This window comes from Penicillium canescens (assembly GCF_028828765.1).
Source record: "Penicillium canescens strain IBT 15451 chromosome Unknown utg000003l_segment0_segment0, whole genome shotgun sequence".
NCBI classification, from domain to species: domain Eukaryota; kingdom Fungi; phylum Ascomycota; class Eurotiomycetes; order Eurotiales; family Aspergillaceae; genus Penicillium; species Penicillium canescens.
The window spans coordinates 5076149-5097312 of record NW_026703965.1 but is presented as its reverse complement, the minus strand read 5'-3'; the positions used below and the strand labels follow the sequence as shown (position 1 = coordinate 5097312).

General features: G+C 50.1%; 7 protein-coding genes across 7 annotated transcripts; 5 read left to right on the top strand and 2 right to left on the bottom strand.

Annotated features, from left to right (window-relative positions):
• Positions 1-287: 287 nt before the first annotated feature.
• On the top strand, positions 288-1025 carry N7446_005206 (uncharacterized protein; the record flags this gene model as incomplete). The annotated part of the gene is made up of 1 exon (XM_058513954.1): positions 288-1025. One exon carries the CDS (start codon positions 288-290, stop codon positions 1023-1025), a length of 738 nt encoding a protein of 245 aa, XP_058375283.1.
• A 1757-nt stretch (positions 1026-2782) lies between these two features.
• N7446_005205 (uncharacterized protein) lies at positions 2783-3496 on the top strand (the record flags this gene model as incomplete). The annotated part of the gene is made up of 1 exon (XM_058513953.1): positions 2783-3496. One exon carries the CDS (start codon positions 2783-2785, stop codon positions 3494-3496), a length of 714 nt encoding a protein of 237 aa, XP_058375282.1.
• A 911-nt stretch (positions 3497-4407) lies between these two features.
• N7446_005204 (putative dynamin family GTPase) lies at positions 4408-6772 on the bottom strand (the record flags this gene model as incomplete). The annotated part of the gene is made up of 5 exons (XM_058513952.1): positions 4408-5772; positions 5826-5958; positions 6010-6251; positions 6331-6603; positions 6665-6772. 5 exons carry the CDS (start codon positions 6770-6772, stop codon positions 4408-4410), a joined length of 2121 nt encoding a protein of 706 aa, XP_058375281.1.
• A 699-nt stretch (positions 6773-7471) lies between these two features.
• Positions 7472-9209, bottom strand: N7446_005203 (uncharacterized protein; the record flags this gene model as incomplete). The annotated part of the gene is made up of 2 exons (XM_058513951.1): positions 7472-8876; positions 8929-9209. The coding sequence occupies 2 exons, from the start codon at positions 9207-9209 to the stop codon at positions 7532-7534; spliced, it is 1626 nt and encodes a 541-aa protein (XP_058375280.1). The 3' UTR covers positions 7472-7531.
• A 162-nt stretch (positions 9210-9371) lies between these two features.
• N7446_005202 (threonine aldolase GLY1) lies at positions 9372-10965 on the top strand. The gene is made up of 4 exons (XM_058513950.1): positions 9372-9736; positions 9787-10346; positions 10375-10741; positions 10798-10965. Exons 1-4 carry the CDS (start codon positions 9547-9549, stop codon positions 10902-10904), a joined length of 1224 nt encoding a protein of 407 aa, XP_058375279.1. The 5' UTR covers positions 9372-9546; the 3' UTR covers positions 10905-10965.
• Positions 10966-12018: 1053 nt separating this feature from the next.
• On the top strand, positions 12019-15164 carry N7446_005201 (uncharacterized protein; the record flags this gene model as incomplete). The annotated part of the gene is made up of 3 exons (XM_058513949.1): positions 12019-12900; positions 12955-13355; positions 13403-15164. 3 exons carry the CDS (start codon positions 12019-12021, stop codon positions 15162-15164), a joined length of 3045 nt encoding a protein of 1014 aa, XP_058375278.1.
• Positions 15165-15606: 442 nt separating this feature from the next.
• On the top strand, positions 15607-17282 carry N7446_005200 (putative alpha-1,6-mannosyltransferase subunit). The gene is made up of 2 exons (XM_058513948.1): positions 15607-16201; positions 16259-17282. Exons 1-2 carry the CDS (start codon positions 15796-15798, stop codon positions 17200-17202), a joined length of 1350 nt encoding a protein of 449 aa, XP_058375277.1. The 5' UTR covers positions 15607-15795; the 3' UTR covers positions 17203-17282.
• The last annotated feature ends 3882 nt before the right edge of the window (positions 17283-21164 follow it).

Below are 21164 nucleotides of genomic sequence, written 5' to 3'. Positions count from 1 at the left end.
ATTGGGAATATCTTATGAGATGCATCGAAGATATCTACTCGAACAATGTGGAGTGGGCTCAACAGATGTATGCCGAGCTAGGCATACCCGACTCCGAACAGCTTTCTCCGGACTGGCTCATTTGGAAAGAGAATTTCCGTCGCTCCATGTATCATTTCTTTCTCATGGGCGGGGTCCTATGTCGGTTCTAGCAGGAGCCTCTTTCGGAGTCTCCCGACCTCCTTTTCCAGGACAGAGACAAACGAGTTAAACAACCAGATGATGAACCATTGCTGAAGAGCGAAGAGATGGCGCATTTACTGAAATACTCGGTATTTAACTTCGAGGATTACGCTCGCCATGAGTCCATCTACAAGGGCCTAGCGGAGTTCTTCAAGAAGCAAACAGAGCACCGCCCATCAACCCTTGACAACCCAGAGTTACTGAATGCGTACCCGGAGGATGCCGTCCCTCAACTAGACAGGTGTCATGCCGAAACCCTCCATGTGGAGATGATCCAATGCCTTCTTTCAAGTTTAACCTTATTGGACCACACCGGACAATCACAAATATTCGAAGAACAGGCCGTGACTGTCGAAGAGCCCTCGAAAAAAATCACAGTTGTCTGTCTAGGGTCATTCTATCCCGAAACCATCGCCTTACCAGACAATCCGAAGAATGCACACAAGACTCTCCTTTTGAAAAAGGCTATATCCGAAACCAAGGATTCCGCGTGGCGCTCATGCTCTCCTTTCATGAGTCGCATTCTCGAGATCATGCGTGCGTTCTCTGGTCAGCCAAATCATTACAAAGAGCAATACCCCATACCACCTCCTCCCGTACAGATATTCCAGTACATCTTACGGAAGTACCTTGGACTCCGATTCTCAGAGGATGCATTTGAGTCAGAGGATCTTGACGCCCCACATCATCTCTTTGTGCATCATCTAGAGATGGGACATCTTCTTTTGGACGGGTGGCGTGAAGTGGTTCCAACATTGTTTGACCTGGACGACGGTACCGAATACGAAGCATACTACGCCTGAGACAGGTTGGGTGGTCTACGGACCTGCGAGGAAAGTTTCAGCCCCAAAAAGAAGATATCGAGGTTTACCTCGGACCTTGCATTGCCAAGAAGCTAAGACTTGCCGAGGGGCATGGGAAGAGGGCTGAAAACGCCCCATTGCGGGTGTGCCGTAACGGGAGGTTCCAAGGAGTACGGTGCACAGTTTCAGAATCCATCGAAAATACCAAAATTACCACACTAAGATCCCTGAAGCGCCTTCAGGGAAGTCATTGGGGGTTCGCCCGCGTGCCTAGGCTGGAGATTCTAAAAAATATCAGTAATCGCGGACACGCTGCTGTGGTCGGTGCCCCACTTGCAGTCTGGCTTCCTTACCCTGTACCCCGGACAGTGATCCGCAACTGTGATACGCAAAGACCAAGCCCTGTCAGGTTACCATACCGAAGGAACGGTCTCCCCTCCCGGACACAGTATCCTGTGCTCGCAAGAAGCACGACTTGAACAATGCCGAGATGGTCATTTGGTCGTTTGATCATTTGATCCGCTTGGCTTCTCAGACTCAATGCAGCCGATTAAGCCCATTCGATCGCCTCAGCTCGACTAAGGCAACATGGGGTTCGGACGGCAAAGTGTACAGCTGTTTTGGTGTCGCTGCAGGTGGTAAAATCAGGCAGCGGCGGTCCAAGGCCTTCCCGGTGATATTGATTGAGAAAATGCCGCAATTCCTTGACTTCAGCCGTCTTGGCTGCACCTGGTGAGCCAATTCGGGACAACACATGGCATAGTTTCTCTTTTAGCGAGAATAGAGACAACAAAGGTAATCCAATCGGTTTTACCCGACCGTCGCGGGACGGACCGGTCTTAGCAAATAATATCTAGTGAGCCGCTGACGGAGTGTGTTATGCATGCTGTCGACAACTAGTACTTGAACATGTCCAAGTTGATAAATTAAAGATATTGAGATCGGTTGAGCGATCTCAAGGGTCTCTATATTTGAACTATGGCGTGTTATGACACCATACTAGGAGGAATTGGGTGAACGATGAATAAGCGTATCCTGAAGGGTCCTAGTGGTAATTGATCACTTCCTCATTTCGTCAAAATCATAAAAAATAACCAACAACAGAATATTTTCGATCAACAAAATATCATAAATTTATTGAGATATATTTCCCGCTCCTACTGTCAGGGGTTCTGGTCGTTGTGTTGCACAATTTCCCTTAGGCGATTAGTCACAAAATGGGTTACGGTCGGCCTTGGTAGCTGAACATCAAGGAAAAGGGAGGAGAAGGGGGGGGTTGCCATTGCTTGTTCAAGGGTATAATTGTGTGGCTAGTAATTAAAGCTATTCGGTACACTGCTTCCGAAACCAGTGTCACCACCTACGCTCTTTCACTCTTTCTGGAACTGCCAAGGATCGTCAGTCAATCTTAGGTTTAGCATAGTCTCATAACACGTGAGCTTCTTCGTATTGTGCCGTGCAGTCCGAATAGGAAATGATAGTACATACAAACATCATTGCAAACATGAGAATTTCTGTCCTCGTAACCCCCACAACGTCGGTCACCTCTTTTGCTGCATCATCCTCTGCCTCCGAGCCCATAATCCCGCGGCAGCGGTTACCGCTCGTCTTGCCTGTTTGATCGAGCCAACCCCTCCTCAGAACTCCTATAGATTAGGTGATAGGCATGCAAATTGCTCCAATAAACATATCATTGTTATCAAGTTCTACCACCCAGTTATCACGTCCTCGGACCACTTCCTAAACCACAACTCAAAATGAGCAGTGGCTTCGATCTCTGCGAGCAGATTACTCAGGCCGTTCGTGGCCGTTACGAGACCTGGACCTTCATTCGCGGTTTCACCTCTCACTGGGTAACTCCGCTACAGGAGGGTGATGGACACAGTGAAACAGACCTAGCAACTGCTCAGGAGCGGTTAGGCATTCAATTTCCCGCAGCATTAAAGGAGGCATATGCACTCTTTGGTCGCCGTTCAGATCTCACTCGCAATCGAGAATATCTGCTGGAACCAACAGCCCTCTACCTTGACCATGGTGCCTTGATATTCCGACACGAGAACCAAGGTGCCTCAATCTGGGGAATCTTGATAGCAGACCTGCAGAATCCCGATCCTCCTGTGTATCACTGTTCGTGTAGAGTGGATAACATAATGGAGGATTGGGGAATCTGGTTGGGACGATTCTCTCTTGCGTGCGTCGATCTCGTCCTGTGGGAATCGTTGTATGACCCGAGGATGGCGACTGAATCTCGCGATATCGATGATGAAGACCTGAAATTGGTTGGCCAATTGTACTCGGAGCTCCCCTCTTTCGAGGGATCTGACAGCTATACTCCCTTTGGCGTACGTTGGTTCACTGGAACTGATCTCCTTCTTTGCGATACGGGCATGGATCTCTCTGTCAGAGCCCGTACCCGGGAAACACTACGTTCCGTTCGCGAAAACCTCCCTGGAGATTGGTTGAATGAATAAGGGGGATCACATGATTAAACCGGTCTTCTAAATACCCTCATGCAACATTGCAATAGAAAAGTTCATTGGGTTTCCCTAAACTAGCTACAAATTCCCATCGCCTGATTCTCACTGGAATCCACCGTCTGCATTGAGAACCTGTACGTGTTAGCCTGCAACCTCAGATGAAAGAAATCGCCCAGCATACGCTGGCAGTCACAAAGCTAGACTCGCTACGCAGCAAGAATAGAACACAATTAGCAATCTCCTCCGGCTGAGCCGTACGCTTCAATGCCGTCCTGCTAAGCAATCTCTCTTTCACTAGTTCAGCTGGACCCAAGGCTGTAGCCAACGGAGTATCAACCACACCTCTATTAGCACAATCCCCACGAGTTAGTCCTGTCAAACTACAGGAATAGATTCGGAAAACATACAGTAAGTAGTCGCAGTACTATTTCCCGACTGGAACCTACTGCCGTCAACTGGTTTTCTTATTCATGGAAGCAAGATCTATTGCTAACAGCCCTTTTTCTGCCTTGAGCAATATGTGCGTTACTTTTGGAGCTTATCATAAAGCAGTACTTGGCGATAGCTTTGTAAACTTCGACCGAAAGTCTGGTGCATGGTAGCTGCAACGGAAAAAGACAACCTGTTGTCAATTAAAGTAATGTAATTTTCGAGTTCAGTTTGACCTCTCTTTAAATTTAATTTCCAGAAAATAAATCCTAAATATGCGACTTCTGATTGGATGTTATTTTAAGCGCTTACATCTAGACCGCTTTCAACGATAGTCTATGTATCTTACAATACGTCTTTAGTACCATAGGAATGTGGAATTAAATAATCTACATAAATATCTTGATTAGATATTCAACAGATGCGATAACAGCGCAGGAGAAATGATCAGCCATAGATACCGCCAGGGCTTACTTCTAAAGCATCCTCAACCTCTCCCACTTCTCGAGCGCTTTGGTATACCGAGACTGCAGCCTCTCGAGCCTGGTTCGCATTCTCACATCGGATTGATCTTCTCCGGCTATAGCATCCAGCTCTTCGTCATCTAACCTAGCAAAGGTCTCGACGGACAGGGAGAGCATTGGACATCTTGGTCCCAGTATATGTCGCTCCACCACCTGCATCGCTACATTGTCAATAAAGCGATGCAACGCAATCCCATAGTACGACTGTAGCCTAGCACGGACAAAGAACATCTGGCTGAGAATCGTGGAGACAAAGCGAGGACCGTCGTCATTAACCTCGAGATTGCCGTTGACATCGCCATTCTGATCATGGTCTGTGGATGATCCTTTGGATGACCTTTTCCGGAGAAGAATGTTGCCTCGATTCTGATCCGCAATGGTCGTTTCTGCCATAAACAGTGGGTTACGAGTTATTAGCGGTCTGGCTTGATTATCCTCCAATAGCTCGGAAAGAGCTGTGTCTGCATGTTTGTGCCACTCTTCCAGCGTCTTGCCCATTATGCGACTGACCTCCAATCGCACTTTACTGTTGGGGATGGCAATGCGGATTAGAACATCATGGCAGTTCTTAACCAGGTCTTTTACATCATCGACAAGCCGGCGAGCAATGCCTTCCCAATGGAGAGACTGCTTGCGGAAAATTTTCTCCTCCACGTCTGGATGCACAGTGCCGGGAAGACTGCGGCCTTCGCTGATCTTAGCTTCCTTGTATATTTCAGCGTATAGACCGGGACCTTCCCTGACGAGTTTTTCCCATTCCCTTGGACTGACAGAGCTTAGGTTTTTCAGGTCTTCATCATAATTTGAGAACGGAAGCAGCATGTTTGTGGTGTTCGCCATATCCTTGAAGAATTGATCCAGGCGACATTGCACTTCGTATCGAAGCATGATCCTCGGATCCTGGGAAGGCACAACCTGATACTGACCTCTGAGCGTTGCCTCTGCCATGCGCTGCATCTCATTGCAAAACTGGAGGACAAAGTACCGCTGGGCTTTCGGGCTATCTCGAGCTTCACCCATGCTGCTCAGATCAGATTCGCATTCCCTAAGCTTCTGACGAATCTCCGCCACAATGTGCGGGATACCAGACTGGATCTGCGCTCGTCGTTCTTTGTCGACATATTGCATCAGCGCTTGTATTCCAGTACGGTCTTTCGCGACTTCTTGCCAGTCTTTCTTCATGAATTCGGCACTTTCTAGTTCGTCCCGCTCCGCATCGGTGATGTGAGCTTCGTTAGGGACTCGGCTTCGCAATCCGAACCACCCATGATCGAGGCGAGGAACAGTAGAGAGATCGTTCTGAAGGAGCTTGATCATCTGACTTGGGACTTAGCATGACTCGTTAGGGTGGACTCTAGAGGAAGACATACCCATTCATCCGATCCCTCTTGTTTGCGATCACACTTGTTCAGCACGCCAATGCATCGCTTTTCCAGGCCTGGAATCTCCTCCATCAGTTCGAAGATCCGGAGGCGCTCCACATCCACATCATCAATGACAACCCTGTTTAGCTATCAGCCTGGGCGTACTGGAGAATGTTGTCCGGTAACCTACAAGACAATGTTCCGGTTGTTCGATAGATATCTGCGTGCAAGGTCCGATGCAACAGCTGCATTCATCCGCATTGATGTATCTTCCGGCCCGTCGCCATTCGCGCCGTTCAACCCATGCTCCTTTGGATTTTTCTTGTCGCCCCGTATGAGTCCCGGAAGATCGATGATAGTCCAATGCATCTCGTCCGGGCCCGACCGCTCAATGCGCAGTGTCGCATCGCTCAGACTCACCCTCTTTCCTGGCTGATGAGGGCCAAAAATACATTCTGTTGCCTGTATTGCCGATGAGACTACATCCAACTGTCCACGGAGCTAAACATACCTTCTCAATAATCTCTTTTATGACATTCGTCGTCAGTTCCTTCCTCTCGACTGCAAAGTCCCTGATGCGAGCTAACAATGCCCCATCATTCTCGGACTGTCGACCCGGCACGATCGTGGCTTTGACCGGCAATTCCTTCGCAGCGGAAGTCTGGCGAAAAGAGATCTGGATGGGGAACCGCGTGCAGGTCCCGTCTTTCACTGGAAAAGAGACCTCTGTGATAGCTTGGAGCACCGAGCTCTTGCCCGCGCTTTGGTCACCTACCACCACGAGCTTGTACACATTAGTATCGTCTCTACCGGTCGCAGTGATGAGATTGGCTCTGTGGACTGACCTCGGGTAGGTTGATGGTGCTACTTAGCCCGAGCGCCTGCAGCTCATCGATGAAGGCCAGCTGCTCCGAGCTCTCGACTCCGGCGAAGTGGCGCGGTCTTGTGCCCATATTGATACTGGCTTGGGATGTCTGTGTTCACGGCTTCTCTGCGGGACATCGGCTCTCTTATATTTCCTTCCGCTGGGACATATCTCTAATTAGTATAGCGAGCCGCCAACCCCAACGTCCACTCAACCCCTGTTCTAGAAGAGGGGAGGGGGCCATCAGTCCGCCGCAGCCGTGCCGCAGCCGTGCCGCAGTCACCATGCATGCATTAGTCGCTGTTCTAAACGCCGGTGGCGTTGATCCTGGTATCTTTCCGGTTTGGAATATGTGCATCATCCCTTCGCAATCCTTTAATGCTCTTGGCGTCGAACTAGCAATGGATATGCCTTTTTATAGCTACTGAACGAGTCGTCTACTGTACTTTTGCCTGCAGCTCGCGTCTCGCTTGCCGCAGACGCATAAGACGTGCTCGCGAAAGCGATACGCCTTCGCATATGTGGACAACTAACAGTGCCCACCTCGCAGCTGCGTCAGTAGGTAGTGTGGCTCCTGGGTAGATTGATTCCCATCATTCCAGTATATACAAACCTAATAGAAGCTAATTTTATGGCTGAAGTAACCCGCATGGCAGTCGCGCAATCAATTCCCTCTCAATGCTCCAAATGTGGTCCACAATATGATACTGAGCCAACCACTGACTACCTCACAAATTGTTAGAGCAGCCGAATGTATGAAGTATCTAGGCATAAATGTAACAGTGAACCCATGTAGACCAGCTTTGATTGGGATCTATTGTACAAATATCGTAGATATACAGTGCATCTATCGTGTATGGCCTGCCTCCCGAGCTTCTTCCTGCTGTAAAGCCATTCTAGCCATGACGTCCCGCGCCGCGACCTTGGCTTTACGCTTCTCATTCATAGCGACTTCGTCCGCGGTATCCTCTGGAGCGCCCGTTCGACTTCCATTCGGCGAACCAGTGAGGCGCTTGTTCTTTTTGTTGGGTGCTTGATGGGAATCGGACGCGCCATCTTGGCCATTTTCGTCATTTCCGCCAATGGATGGGTCGGGAGATGTTGGGCGCAGGCTGCGACGAGATTGCCGGCGTGTGCCTGGTTGACCAGTAGAATCGGTGTTAATCCCCTGAACGTTTGAAGGGGTGGTATTTGGAGGCTGTGGAGTGTCGGCATTGGGATTTGGGGGTGGGTTGGTTGACTTTCTGGGTCTGCCGGGTCTTCTCGGTGCAGGAGCTTGTGCTGGAGCTATTTCCGGGTTGTCGCCATGTGGCGGGTTGAGGCGCGGGCGTTTCGCTATGGATTGCTGTGCAGGTTGGGATTGGGCTCGGTTTGTGTTACTTGTCCTATTCTGAGGCGTTTGGGAAGCCTCCAACTGAAGCCCTGAGCCCGCCCCATATTCCGACTGGCCGCTGGTAATGGCACGCCGTTGTTGTTCGTTAAGCACAGCACGAGATTCACGAACAGCTGGAAATGACGGGTCCGAATCGTCAGTCATATCGTTTTCATCAAAGTAAGTGCCAAATGATTGGCCACGATCAATGGGGAAAGCATCGGGCCAAGGGCGCTTCCGGCCTGCCTGGAGCAAGCCCGGGCTCCGAACTTCAGGGAGTGCAGCGTTCATGTTCAACACAGACAAGGAGTCTTGCTGTGGTTGTGGCGAGATTCCTCCCATGTAACGGTTTTTTAATTTCAAAGCTTCAATCTCCAACTTCAACTTCTCAATTTCGTCGGATTTGGACTTGAGCTCCTTGAGAACCGTAGCAATCATATCGAAATCATGTCCCTGGAGGGTGGATCCCTCTCCAATATGCCTGTTTGGTCCGTTCAACTCAATTCGAAGAGCGGTGAAGGAATGCTTGAGGTCTGACATTGTATCTTGTAGGTGATTCACGGAGCTCGAGATCTGATCGATGCTTCTGCCTTGACTGAGCATCTGCCTTTGTACTGACGGATCGAGGTTGGCGGGGTCAGAGACGCCAGCTGGCACAAGCGCACTGTCCTGGACAATGTCTGAGTTTCGGCGTGGTGGTTCTTTCGGGGTGGGACAAAGGAGGCGTTCGAGGGTCCCCTGTTTGAACAGAGGCTGCACGGTCCGCATGGTAACAATTTCCCTAAATGCAACTTTGTTCATTTTCCACAGGATGTTCATTCTGAAAGCGGGTCAGCATGGAGGAGATGCGCTGGTGATTCAGGGTAGCTTACCCATTGTCGAATGGACACAGGACTCCAATCCTTTGTTGGCATAGTTTGCAAGAGACCTCCTGAATTATACGCCCGCGCAACAGGGTCATCTCAGAACTATGGGGAATCAATTTGCGCTCCGACAATACGGAGATGCGATGGAGGTCGACACTGAGCCATGCCGTTGGGATAGCGTAAACATTGGTCAGCTTTGCCCACTCATTCTCCAGTGCAGCCAGTGAGCTGGAACACCGTGAGCATTGGGACAATATGCCCGGCCGAGTTAAATGGGACAAGTCCATGATGTGTTGGGAGTAAGAATGTGCGGACGTTAAGAAAGCCATGGAACGCAGCCAGACCGCTGAGTCAGCCAGTAGTGCCACCGGCCACGCTAGTCCCAATTAGGTTATCGATAAGGACTGTAAAGTGTCGTCATCAATGGAGAGAGAACATTCACTCGTGTGCCTGAACACAAGTTGTCTTTGTTGCACCTAAACCGATAATTGCGTGCTCAGTCCCCGATCAGCGTACGAAGTTGGTCTATGTTGCACCTACTCTTATCTCCCCGCATGATCACGTGCCAGGTCCCCTCTTTGCCCGTTATTTTTGAGGGACCAATGCTACGCTGACACAGAACTCATGAATCGCGTCTTACAACCGGCCCGTCGCTCATCTTCGGCACTTTGTTCGCTACCCAGATCAACAATACATCCTAGAATTGTCGTATCACAACTCTCAACCCGCGCAATGTCTACTACCTCGGTACCCGGCAGCGATAAGAAGCCCAACACCTGGCAGGGGGCTGGCGCTGCCGAGTTTGACCTCAGAAGTATGCTTCAATCAGCAATCGGAGGACTAATGTATACTAACCTACCCCAGGTGATACAATGACGAAGCCTACCGCATCCATGCTTGAAGCCATCTGCCAAACGACTCTCCTCGATGATGTCTTCAACGAAGACACAGTCACCAATGACTTGCAAAGCTACGTCGCCCAGATAACGGGGCATGAGTCGAGTTTGTTGGTTCTTTCGGGGACAATGGGAAACCAGGTGGCCATTCGCTCTCATCTCGCGCAACCTCCTCATTCGGTGTTGTGTGATCATCGATCTCACATCATTTGTTATGAAGCTGGTGGTGTAAGCGCATGGACCGGTGCTACAATGCAAACGGTTGTACCCAGGAACGGGGTTCATTTGACCTTGGAGGACATCCAGAAGCATGCTGTGCTCGACGATAACATCCATTATTGTCCTACCAAACTGATAAGCTTGGAGAACACACTTGACGGAATGATTATGCCCTTGAGCGAGGCGCGCCGCATCGTAGAATGGGCCCATGCTAATGACATCAAGGTTCATCTGGATGGTGCTCGGCTGTGGGAGGCCGTCGTGGCAGGTGCGGGTAGCCTGCCCGAATACGCCAGCCTGTTTGACAGTGTCAGCCTTTGCTTTTCAAAGGGTTTAGGTGCGCCAATTGGAAGTATCATTGTCGGTTCTCAAGACTTTATTAAAAAAAGCCCGCTGGTTCCGCAAGTCTATTGGTGGCGGTGCTCGTCAAACGGGTGTAATTGCAGCTGCCGCCCGAGTCGCCCTGGATGAAACATTTGGCACTGACCCTCAAGGCCAGACTGGAAAGCTTGCAGCAACCCATGCAAAGGCGAAGCAGGTAGCCGAGATGTGGACCAGTCGCGGAGGCAAGCTGGAGCACCCTTTGCACACCAATATGGTTTGGTTGGATCTCGAGGCATCTGGGGTGGGGCCGAATGATATGGCACAGATTGGACAAAAACAAGGACTGAGATTGATGGGCGGCCGGGTAGTGGTTCATTACCGTAAGGTTTCCAATTTACTCCTGGGCTGACAATTAAACAAATCTGACTTGTCACAGAGATCTCCGACGAAGCAATCGCACGGCTTGAGCGAGTCTTCGACACTGCGCTCAAGGGAGATTACCAGCGAAATGAGGATACGAGCAAACCGTATGGGACCAAATAATCTGAAGACAGGCATATAGAGCGTAGAAATGTAAATATTATGTTCCATTACCCTCAAATGTCCGGTGTTTTCTCATAGATCGAGTCCTGCTGGTTCCGTGGTTGACGCTTACTGCCTATCGACCAATCAACGTCACTGTTGCCTGATGAGTCAGCCTCAGGTACCACCTGCTGCCTGAGGTGTCTTCCTCAAGTCACGATTGTTGCGGCTCGTTCATGTTCTTGTTTCTCGGACGACGACCTTCCAAGGAGTGCAATTTTGCTCCGTCCCTCCCCATCTTCATCTGTCCGATCGAATACCGCAACCTGTTGACAGAGTGATAGGGAGTGCCTTAATCTGTGTGAGTTTGATTCCCTGGAATCAAGGCTAAACAAAGACCCAGCTAAGTTTCGAGATGAACTATACTAATCATTGGCTTCGCTTTTGCAGACATACCTCCTTGCTATTCCAAGATCGCCGAAACGGTCTCCCTCCCCCTGCATCGATAGTTTTCAATACGGAAATACCGCTGGTCTGCGTTTGATTGATCAGTGCCTCGACTGCCCGGAACCTTCCCTCCATTTAATACTTTTGACAAGAGCAGCGAACTTTTGTTCTATCTGGAGCCAAGAGCTGGGTAGTTTGCCTCTTGTTAACGACCCGCCCCATCAATCACCTTCATCCGCACGTGCTCTGAGATTACCTACAGAGGGACACCCCATTTGCAACATACCGTTCAGCTAGTGCCCAGACACCGACCTAGCCCGCTTGTATTCACAGACCAGCCTGTTTCTGCCCACTTGCTTGTCACAGCGTGGTACATACCCTGGCAAATCTGGAAGCGATCGGCGGGGATACAGGTGAGCTAGGCTTTGCCCGGGTGCTTGGCCCTTTGGTCTCATTGTCGCATTATTCCTGAGGTATATATACCACCTCACCCCGGCCTTTCCCTCGGCTTTTCGACTCATACCTTGTCTCTAGTCCATGACATTAATGACCCTGTTATGCAAATTGCTTTCGCTGTCCTCACACCAGCACATATACCCTGCATCCTTGGATCTTTATCAGTAGCTGTTTCCCATTCTTTTTCTTTTTCTTAGCAACTGCATTTGGTCCTAGGCTCGACTGCACCATAATGGCGGCCACACAAGAATCCACGCAACCAGTCGCCGATCCTCGTCGGATGGGAATGAATAACTCTGGCATTGAAGACCAAGATCTGTCCGACATCATATGTATCCTTCATCCCAATTCTCATGTTGCCCATGATGCCGTTGCTGCCACAGGGAAACTCGGTCCTCAACATATCCTTCAAAGAGATGCGTTGGACTATGAGTCTGAGACGGCAACAATGGATCTTGCCTTGAGGCTGTCATCCAATGTACAAAACCTGGGAATGGGTTTCTGCTTTGGTCGAAATCGAGCTCGCTGTGATGTTCTCTTGACAGTTAACGATGCAGCGAAGCGAGTATCAAATGCTCACTTTCGCATATATCTGACAGGAGACGGAATCCTCATGCTTCAGGATACGTCCACAAACGGGACCGTCGTGGACAATTGTCGCCTACGGAAAAACCAAAAGGAAAACAGCAGAATGCTTCTCAATGGGTCCATCATCCAGGTTGTCATCGGCGACCACGCCTCCGACGAGGTGCGTTTTGTGGTTCGTATTCCGTCACGAGAGGGATTCGCTGTCCAATACGAGAGGAACTTGCTCTGTTACTTTGAACGAGTTCTGGCAGCAACCCCTGCGCACAAAGATCGGACAGGCCCACAACCTTCTGTTTTGACATGGTCATCCTCAAAACCATACGGCATGCATTGGACAGGTGGTTCAGTATACAACGTGACCGGGCAAATCGGCAAAGGTGCATTCGCTACCGTCTACAAGATTGCGACCAAGCAACACGGCGCCGTATTTGCTGCAAAGGAGCTTGACAAGCGCCGCTTCATGAAAAATGGCATTCTGGACCAAAAGGTTGATAACGAGATGAAGATTATGAAGGACCTCACACATGTAAGTGTCACTTTTCATCGTGTCTCTTAGGTTTAACTCACTAACCCAATTTAGCCCAACATCGTTCAGTACGTGGACTATCATGAACATGACCGGTGGATTTACATCATCATGGAATACGTCCCAGGAGGCGAGTTGTCCACTTATCTTCAGACGCAAGGCAGAATCGCCGAGGAGATGGTGAGGACCATCGCGCGGCAAGTGCTACGTGCCCTCCATTATTTGCATAAACGGAAAATCACCCATCGCGATATCAAGCCAGACAATATCTTGATCTCTTCCTTGGATCCACTCAAAATCAAGCTATCAGACTTCGGTTTATCCAAGGTGGTTGAGCAGGAAACCTTCCTGAAAACGTTCTGCGGCACCCTCTTGTACTGTGCGCCAGAAGTGTATCCAGATTATGAACAATATCGACGCGGCGAGTTCCGAAAGAGACGTCGTGTTGGAGACCCGTAAGTATATATATTCCGCGGTTTGATGGACTCTTGCTGATCTTTAGACCCCCCAAAACGTCCCCATACAACCAGTCTGTCGATATGTGGTCTCTTGGTGCGGTCCTTTTCCACATTCTATCTGGTGTTCCGCCATATTCAGGCCGAGCAGAAGACAGAGGCGTTCAAATGCTCCGCACAATCATGACGAGTGATGCCGATTTTGAGGTTTTGCGTCAGGCCGGTATCTCCGAAGATGGCATTGAATTTGTCGCTCAACTTCTCAACAGGGATCCACTTGGTCGTCCAACTGAAAAAGAATGCTTCCAGCATCCTTGGATTGCGACCGTCCCTGATGTGGATGACTATGAGGATGATGACGATCTACTCTCTGACCGTAACGATGGGCTTTCGATCATTGGTGAAGATGCTGAGGACGAACTAGACGCTTCGCAGTTGTCTATCGCCGATGGTCCAGATTACGCCCATGAAGCCGCCGACGAAGAGCACAACAGCAGTGAAGCTCTTGCCAAAAAGCCTCGCATTGAATACATCCCGACGGATGTGCACTATCCAAGTCTCCCAAATATTGAGAGTTTCCAGGATGGGCAGGCCATTGTGGACAAACAAGCCAAACGCCTGTTTGGCGAAGTCTCCTCTTCAGCGCTGCAAAGCTCTCACGCATTGGGAAATTTTGGCGCATACGATTTCGACCACATCCAAATCGAAGAATATGTCTCTTCTGGTGAGTCGATGACGAGTGAAACCCCCAGCGACTCGATCATCTCCCTCCCGGAAAACCCCTTCGGCGGCACCGCCCCCAGCCTGATGGGCGCGGAGAAGCTCGTTGGACAGCTGAACATGAATTCCTTGCATTCCATCGTGCATTTCAAGACCGGCGCCGTTAACGAGTCATCAACGCGGCAGACCACTCCTGGGCACGCCAGGGAGCCCACGAGCTCTCCTAGTCCCAGTACCCGAAACCAGGATTCAGTTCCCCCGACTTCTAGCCCCCAGGAAACACCGAAAGCCAAATTCACTCGTCGAATTGATCTTGCGGTTCCCGACACAGCCAGCGAGGCTTCCAGCGATAGTAGTCCGCGGAACAGCCAGGATGATGCCGCCCCTGAGACTTCAGTCAAGCTTCGCGAATCAGTATATGATCCTGAGCTCGCCACAACTCTTGATGCGCAGACCGGCGAGGCCATCTTGGAACAGTTCCGTGAAGAATCAGACCCATCTGAGCCAATTGTTCATCAGCCCTCGATAAATCCAGACTCCTTCACCAAACCGCCAAAGCGATTCGGCAAATTGAGAAGCCTTCCTGGTTCGATATTCGATCTGACAGTATACCTGGAGAACCGACTCACTTCATGGGGTCGTGGCCCATTGGCGAGCGTCCAGCATACAGACATCACGGACACAAGGATCCCTGCCTACGCCTTGGAGCTTACATTCTGGGCACCGGGCATCGAGCCGAAGATTGCAACTGGTGAAAACTGGGAAAATATCCCTGGGGTCATGGCCATAATCTCCACGAAAGCCCGCATGGGCATATATGTCAACGACACTCTACTTCATCGGGGCCCACCAGGCGAAGGCGGACCGAACCAGTATCCATTTGGGAAACTCTACAATGGTGACATAATCACCGTGTACCAACACAAAAGGAAATTCCTCAAGCTTCAATGCGAATTCTCCTTCGGCGATAGTGCCCGACCCCGGCCCGCACACGAACCCTTTACGGTGCGGCAGGTCTTGATGACCAAGGCCGGAGCCACGAACCGGATGCCGACTCGGACGGCGCGGAAAGATCTGGATCGGAATTGATTGCGAGAATTGGGAGGATAACATCTTCGGCGTTATTTGTCTCTCTGCTTCGGACATAGATTGATAGCAATTGCATCGTTGCGTGGTAGTGTTCCTCTTCTCTATGGTTATTGTTCCGCATGCGGCTCTGTAGGGTCGATCTCCCGATATCTTGCATAAATTCCTCGATTTATGTTCATGATGCCTGTCATTATGACAGAAGTACTAATCCATGGATGAGAACAGAGCCTCGATACAAGGTTTCGGGCTATTCTATGCGATATATCCCAGCCAATCGAACTATCAGTGTGCTTTGCAATTGATCAAGTACCTGAAGTATTATACAGTTATAGGAACATATGACGATGGTAGTATTACATCCTGGCCGCATCCGTCAAGCTCGACCAGATCTACTTGCCAGGCAGATAACCAACTATCGACTAGCAGTGTAAAACTCGAGTAAATCCAACCCATCCTAATTGTTCATTGCACCTTCCTCCCTTCCTCTCTACCTCCTTGCATACGTCTGTGGTCACTCTGACCTCACCACGAGCCCCCATTCCAACCCCTTCCTTCCAAGCCTCCCTCCACTAAGCATCACGAAAAGCTCACACTCTCCCACAATTCTTGCCGTCACGCGCATATCATCTCCATGTCCCTGTCGCGATCACCCTCTCCCCACGCGGGCGGAGGGTGGTCCAGCCCGGGCCTCATTCCGGGTAGCGGCACTTCTTCGCCTCGACCAGGCACATTGTCACCCGGCAGTAGCATCTCATGGGCAGCGGCCAGGGCCAAGAGTGACGAGGTGCGCCGGTACCCTTCTTTCTCGACGCGGAATAGCGGCTTCTTCTCTCGTCAGAAGCATAAGCTCACTACTCGCTTGCCCATTCTCAGGCGACTTTCTTCCCACGAATATGTCGATAAGGATTCATATGGGAAAGATTGGAGGCCTAGAAATGGAGTTGAGCGATCATTCGGGATATCAATGAGAAGAGGTCGGTTCAGGGTGCTGCTTGCCTTGCTGTTGGTTTGGATCGGATATCTACTTTGCTGGCCAAGTAAGTGCTCAAATTTCTGTTCCGGTTCTTTTTACTAGTTGCTGACACATACCCAAGCAATCGTCCAAACATATCGTCGATCGCCGATGGGCGGCGGCAAGAAGTTCGTCTTGATCCTAGGATCCAACGTCGAAGGAGGCGTTATGGAGCTGAAGGGCGCACGCGAATGGGCAATCGAGCGCAACAGCATATGGAACAAGCAGAAGTACGCAAAGAAATGGGGCTACGAACTAGAGCTAGCCAACCTACTAGCCAAGAAACGTTATTCGCATGAATGGCGCGAAAGCTGGGAGAAAGGCGATGTGATCCGCGAAGCGATGCGCAAGTATCCCGACGCAGAATGGTTCTGGTGGCTTGATCTGAACACCTGGATCATGGAATATGAAACATCACTACAGAGTCATATCTTCAATCACCTTGAAGCCAGTGTATACCGCGACATCGGCGCTTACAATCCTCTCAACATCACACACCCACTCCCGGAGTTCTGGCTCGACGAGCTCAGCCGATCCCCCGAAGGCGACGAGAATCCCAATTCACTGCAAATGCTCCTCTCGCAAGATTGCGCTGGTTTCAATCTGGGATCTTTCTTTGTGCGCCGTTCTGTCTGGACCGATCGCCTTCTCGATGCCTGGTGGGATCCAGTCATGTATGAGCAGATGCATATGGACTGGGAACACAAGGAACAGGATGCCCTTGAATACATCTACCAGAGCCAACCATGGGTCCGCAGTAGCGTGGGCTTCTTACCCCAACGCAGTATCAACGCCTTCCCTCCTGGTGCTTGCGGCAATACAGAGAATCCAGCCGTGCATTATCAGCAGAATGCTCGTGATTTCATTGTTAACATGGCCGGCTGTATGTTCGGTCGTGACTGCTGGGGTGAAGTTTACTATTACCGTGAGCTCAGCAAATGGCTGAACCGAACATCTTGGATGCGTTTCAAGGATAGCCTCGGTGATGCGTATGCTAGATTATGGGGAAAGAAAAAGAAATATTGAAGGCGGCAGAGATCTTAATCTTCTTTTATGATTTCCTTCCTTTTCTCCTTCTTTTTCTCCCTCTTTTTCTTCCTCTTTTTTCTCCCGTCTGTCTTTCCTGTTCACATTAGTCATTTCTATGACAATGACTTGAAGTAGCGGATCTGAGAAATTGTGTAACGTTATTTGATATTGTACATTTCTTCAGCGGTTCGTGATTTGTATAATCCGGATCAGGCGTCATGTGGATGGCAGAGTTGAACACGGTACCTAAAAATATCATTTTCTGGCCAGTAAAGACTGGAACACTTCAGTCATGCCCTTATCTCTATAGAACAAATATAATATTCAACTCAACCAGGGAGCCCGTTTTCGGAATCTATAGATCTCACGTGAGCTCACGTGATTTAACCATCCTCTCTGATCACGTAACCAGACGTATTCTCCTCGACCAATGGCCCTCGTCGCTCAGGTGTAACTGTCTGATCATTTTCTATCTTCCAAGCACACGCAAAATACCGTGTGCTGACTAACATACAGGATGACTAAGTCATGTTATCTAATTACATAGATCCACAACTCCGACACACCCCCTCAGCGCTGGCACTCTCTGGCAACGCTGGACCAATTCCCTCAATTCCTCCAATTCCTCAATTTCCATCCTCCAATTCAATCAAATGCCTCACGTCCCTCAATCCTAGCATCTTAACGAAGGCTGTATGCTTTTGTCTCGGTAGCACCTTGGTGAGTCCATCCGCTATCATTTGTGCGGTGGGAACCCATTTGATGCGAATCCGCCCATCCTTGACCTCCTGTCGTAGCCAATGACCGTGGATGTCGACATGTCGAAGCTTCGTATCAAATGGTGTATCCTCGGCATTGATCAAAGCAATTGTTCGACTGTTGTCGCACTCGATTGTCAATGGTTGTGGGTATTGGAACCCAATCCTTGTGAACAGTCGATCCCACCACTGAAGAGCCTTTCCGGCGTCAGATAGGCCTAGTAATTCAGCCTCTGTCGTCGACGTTGTTACTGTACGCTGCTTGGTGGCCTTCCAATCGACTGGACCTCCGAATATCTGGCAGATGTAGCCGGCGGAGCTCTTCCTATCGCTGTGGTCTGCATATGATGCGTCACTCGATATCTTCACCACCTCGCTGTCTTCCGCAACTGGACCGAACTCGATTGCCATAAACCGTGTGGTATATAGGTAGACAATCAAGCGATCAACTGCAGCTTGGTGCTTAGGTCCCGGGTTCGTCATGAACTGGGAAAGCACTGAAGCCACCTTTGCGGCGTCTGCTCGCGTGATTGTGGTGCTATACTGTACCGATCCCACCTTCTGTTGGTAGGCATGAATCTCTTGGGGGGTGGCTTGTCCCTCGTATGCCTGCAGTGGTTCAACACCTGCTGGTGTATATACTGGCGCTCTCCCAGTGAGCTTATAGCGCTCAGCAACCCCTGCAAGGTAGCTGTCCTGCACAAGCCACAGCTTCCTCTCTATACGATTCCGTAGGATTCGAATACCGAGGAACCATTCAGCATCCCCTTGGTCAGTCAAATGCCAGTGCTTCTCGAGTTCTCGCTCTAGCTGACGTGCTCTCTCCTTTGCCATTCGGTGACTAGCAATTAGGATATCATCGACATAGAAGAACACGATGATCCCTTCTCCGACGAACACACATGGGTCCTCAGCAACCTGCTCGAGTCCCAATTTCCTTAGCACTGCTGCTGCGTCCTGCTGCCATAGACGCGGTGCGATACGCAGTCCATAGAGCGCTCGATGTAGCAGCCAGCATCGTCCGTTTGTCTTATAACCCTCTGGCATCAGCGTGTAGACCCGAGAGCGCAGTTTGCTGTTCAAAAAGGCATTTACTGCGTCCCGCTGACGTAGATCTAGGTCATATGCAGCAACCAACGCAAATAGCGTTCTTGCTGTGCGAGCTGCGAGCGTTGCAGCCCTTTTTTCTTCTGATGATATGGTCTGCAGATCTCCGCGTACACAGATGCGTGCCTTGCACTTGAGAAGAAACCCGTCTTGATCAAACTTATAGGCATATACCCACATGAGAGGCAACACCTGGATCCCACGATCCTTCGGCGTTTCCACTTCCTGGTACGTACTCTTTGCTTGTAGACCATCTAATTCCACCCTCATTGCCTTGCTGAACCCATCACTTAGCGGGTGCTTCCACACGTCTTTAAACCTCTCTGGCGGCGGTGGTAGGTCATCCCTATGCTGGCGACACGTGGGTTTCGGGGCAAATAGACCTGTTGCAAAAGCTTGGAGGGACACCGGCGTAGTATCGTCATCTGCTAACGCGGTTTTATAGGCAAACTCCTCGTCTCTCCGTTGCTTGCGTATCCTCGGTCCAATCACGATGTTTTCGACGTCTAGTCCATCGATATGACCCGATATCACCTCTTCATTCACAACCGGCGACTCCGTAGTATCATCATCTGCTTCCGACGTCGTCGATTGTATTGATATAGGCGATTCTGGTATCAGATCACCCTCAATCTCATGATTTTGGTTACCATACCCCACCCCCTGATCTGTGGCAGAATCCAAACCATTCGGCGATCGTGGTGGTGTGTGGGCATATGACTCCTGTCCCTTTGAGTCTGTTTTCTCTGTATCCCCCTGGTCTCCCTCCTCTGCAGCAGTTGGTGTGGTTGGCTCATCCGTGGCAAGATATTCACCCGCACCCCCTGCTGCTAGAGAGAGTTCTAGAGCATCATTTGTCCCTGTGACTTCTAGTTGTTCTGATAGACCCTGAAGAATTGATTCTATCTCCATGTCCTGTTCAATCACTTTTGGTGGTGTGGCCTGCGGAACTGGCATTTGGATCACCTCATCAATGACTATTTCGGCCGAAAAGCGCCTCGATTCGTCAAAGACAGCATCCCTTACCATCCGAACCTGACCACGATGTGGCATCCAAATCTTCCAGATATTTGACGCCACAAACCCGACTAGATATCCAACCTCTGCCCTTGATTGCATCTTGTTAAGGCGTGGAATCGTCGGAATTCGACAATAAGCTAGCGAGCCGTATAGCCGCACGTTGGATAACGACGTCTTTGGCTTCTCGCTATTGTCGATGAACTTGCGTGCTTCCTCCCATGGAATGATCCACTTCCCATCCACCCTTGTCGGCGTACGATTCAGTAGATATACGGCAGCATTAATGGCCTCGGGCCACAACTTCTCAGGCAATTTCCCTTCCTTAAGAAGTGCCCGAGCACGCTTAATGAGCACACCCCCTGATCGTTCGCCGGGTCCATTCATCTCTGGCGAGTATGGGACTGTGAACGTGTGAATACACCCCATTGAGTCAATCATCTTGTGGATTCGCATGTCAACCGACTTCTCGTTGTCGGAGTGCCATACTTTGATAGGCAGTTGTAGCCACTTGATAGCAAACGCCACAAAGCTCTGGATCGCTTCCTGACAGCCGTTCTTGTTAACGTGTGTCATAGTCCAATGGAAGTGAATCCCTTCCACATAGAAATGGGTAATCCAGCAGTGCTGGTTATAACCCATCGTCATCGGAATTAGATCAAAGTAGACCCGTCCATATCGTCCATAGTGCTTGCCAATTGGACGTCGAGATATCTGGCGAGGGGCATTGACAAGATTACAAACCTCGCATAACTCTGTCTCCCCTTCCGATCCATTCTTGATCTCGACTCCATTCACTAGATACGGCAACTGACCAATCGCGCCCTGATAGACATGCCCTAGTCGTCGATGCCACGTACTCGCTGTTGCCGACGATATCAGCGGCTTCTCAGACTGTCGTCGGGTAGCCAGCGCTACACCATCGTTTGACTTCTCATTCCTTGGCTGTAAGCAAAGATAGATATCCTGATCCGGATCCCGATATACCACCATCACCGGAACTCCTTTGTTATCGATAACCCAGCCTTTCTTCGTGTTCCACCATCCCCCCTTCTCCTCAACTCTAGCTAGCGATAC

Excerpts from the sequence above, each read along its gene's own strand:
- N7446_005200 (XM_058513948.1), top strand. The coding sequence starts at position 15,796 with ATGTCCCTGTCGCGATCACCCTCTCCCCACGCGGGCGGAGGGTGGTCC. Across the intron at positions 16,202-16,258 it reads ATATCTACTTTGCTGGCCAA|CAATCGTCCAAACATATCGT; the intron begins GTAAGTGCTCAA and ends CACATACCCAAG.
- N7446_005202 (XM_058513950.1), top strand. The coding sequence starts at position 9,547 with ATGAATCGCGTCTTACAACCGGCCCGTCGCTCATCTTCGGCACTTTGT. Across the intron at positions 9,737-9,786 it reads TGCCGAGTTTGACCTCAGAA|GTGATACAATGACGAAGCCT; the intron begins GTATGCTTCAAT and ends AACCTACCCCAG. Across the intron at positions 10,347-10,374 it reads ACGCCAGCCTGTTTGACAGT|GTGCGCCAATTGGAAGTATC; the intron begins GTCAGCCTTTGC and ends CAAAGGGTTTAG.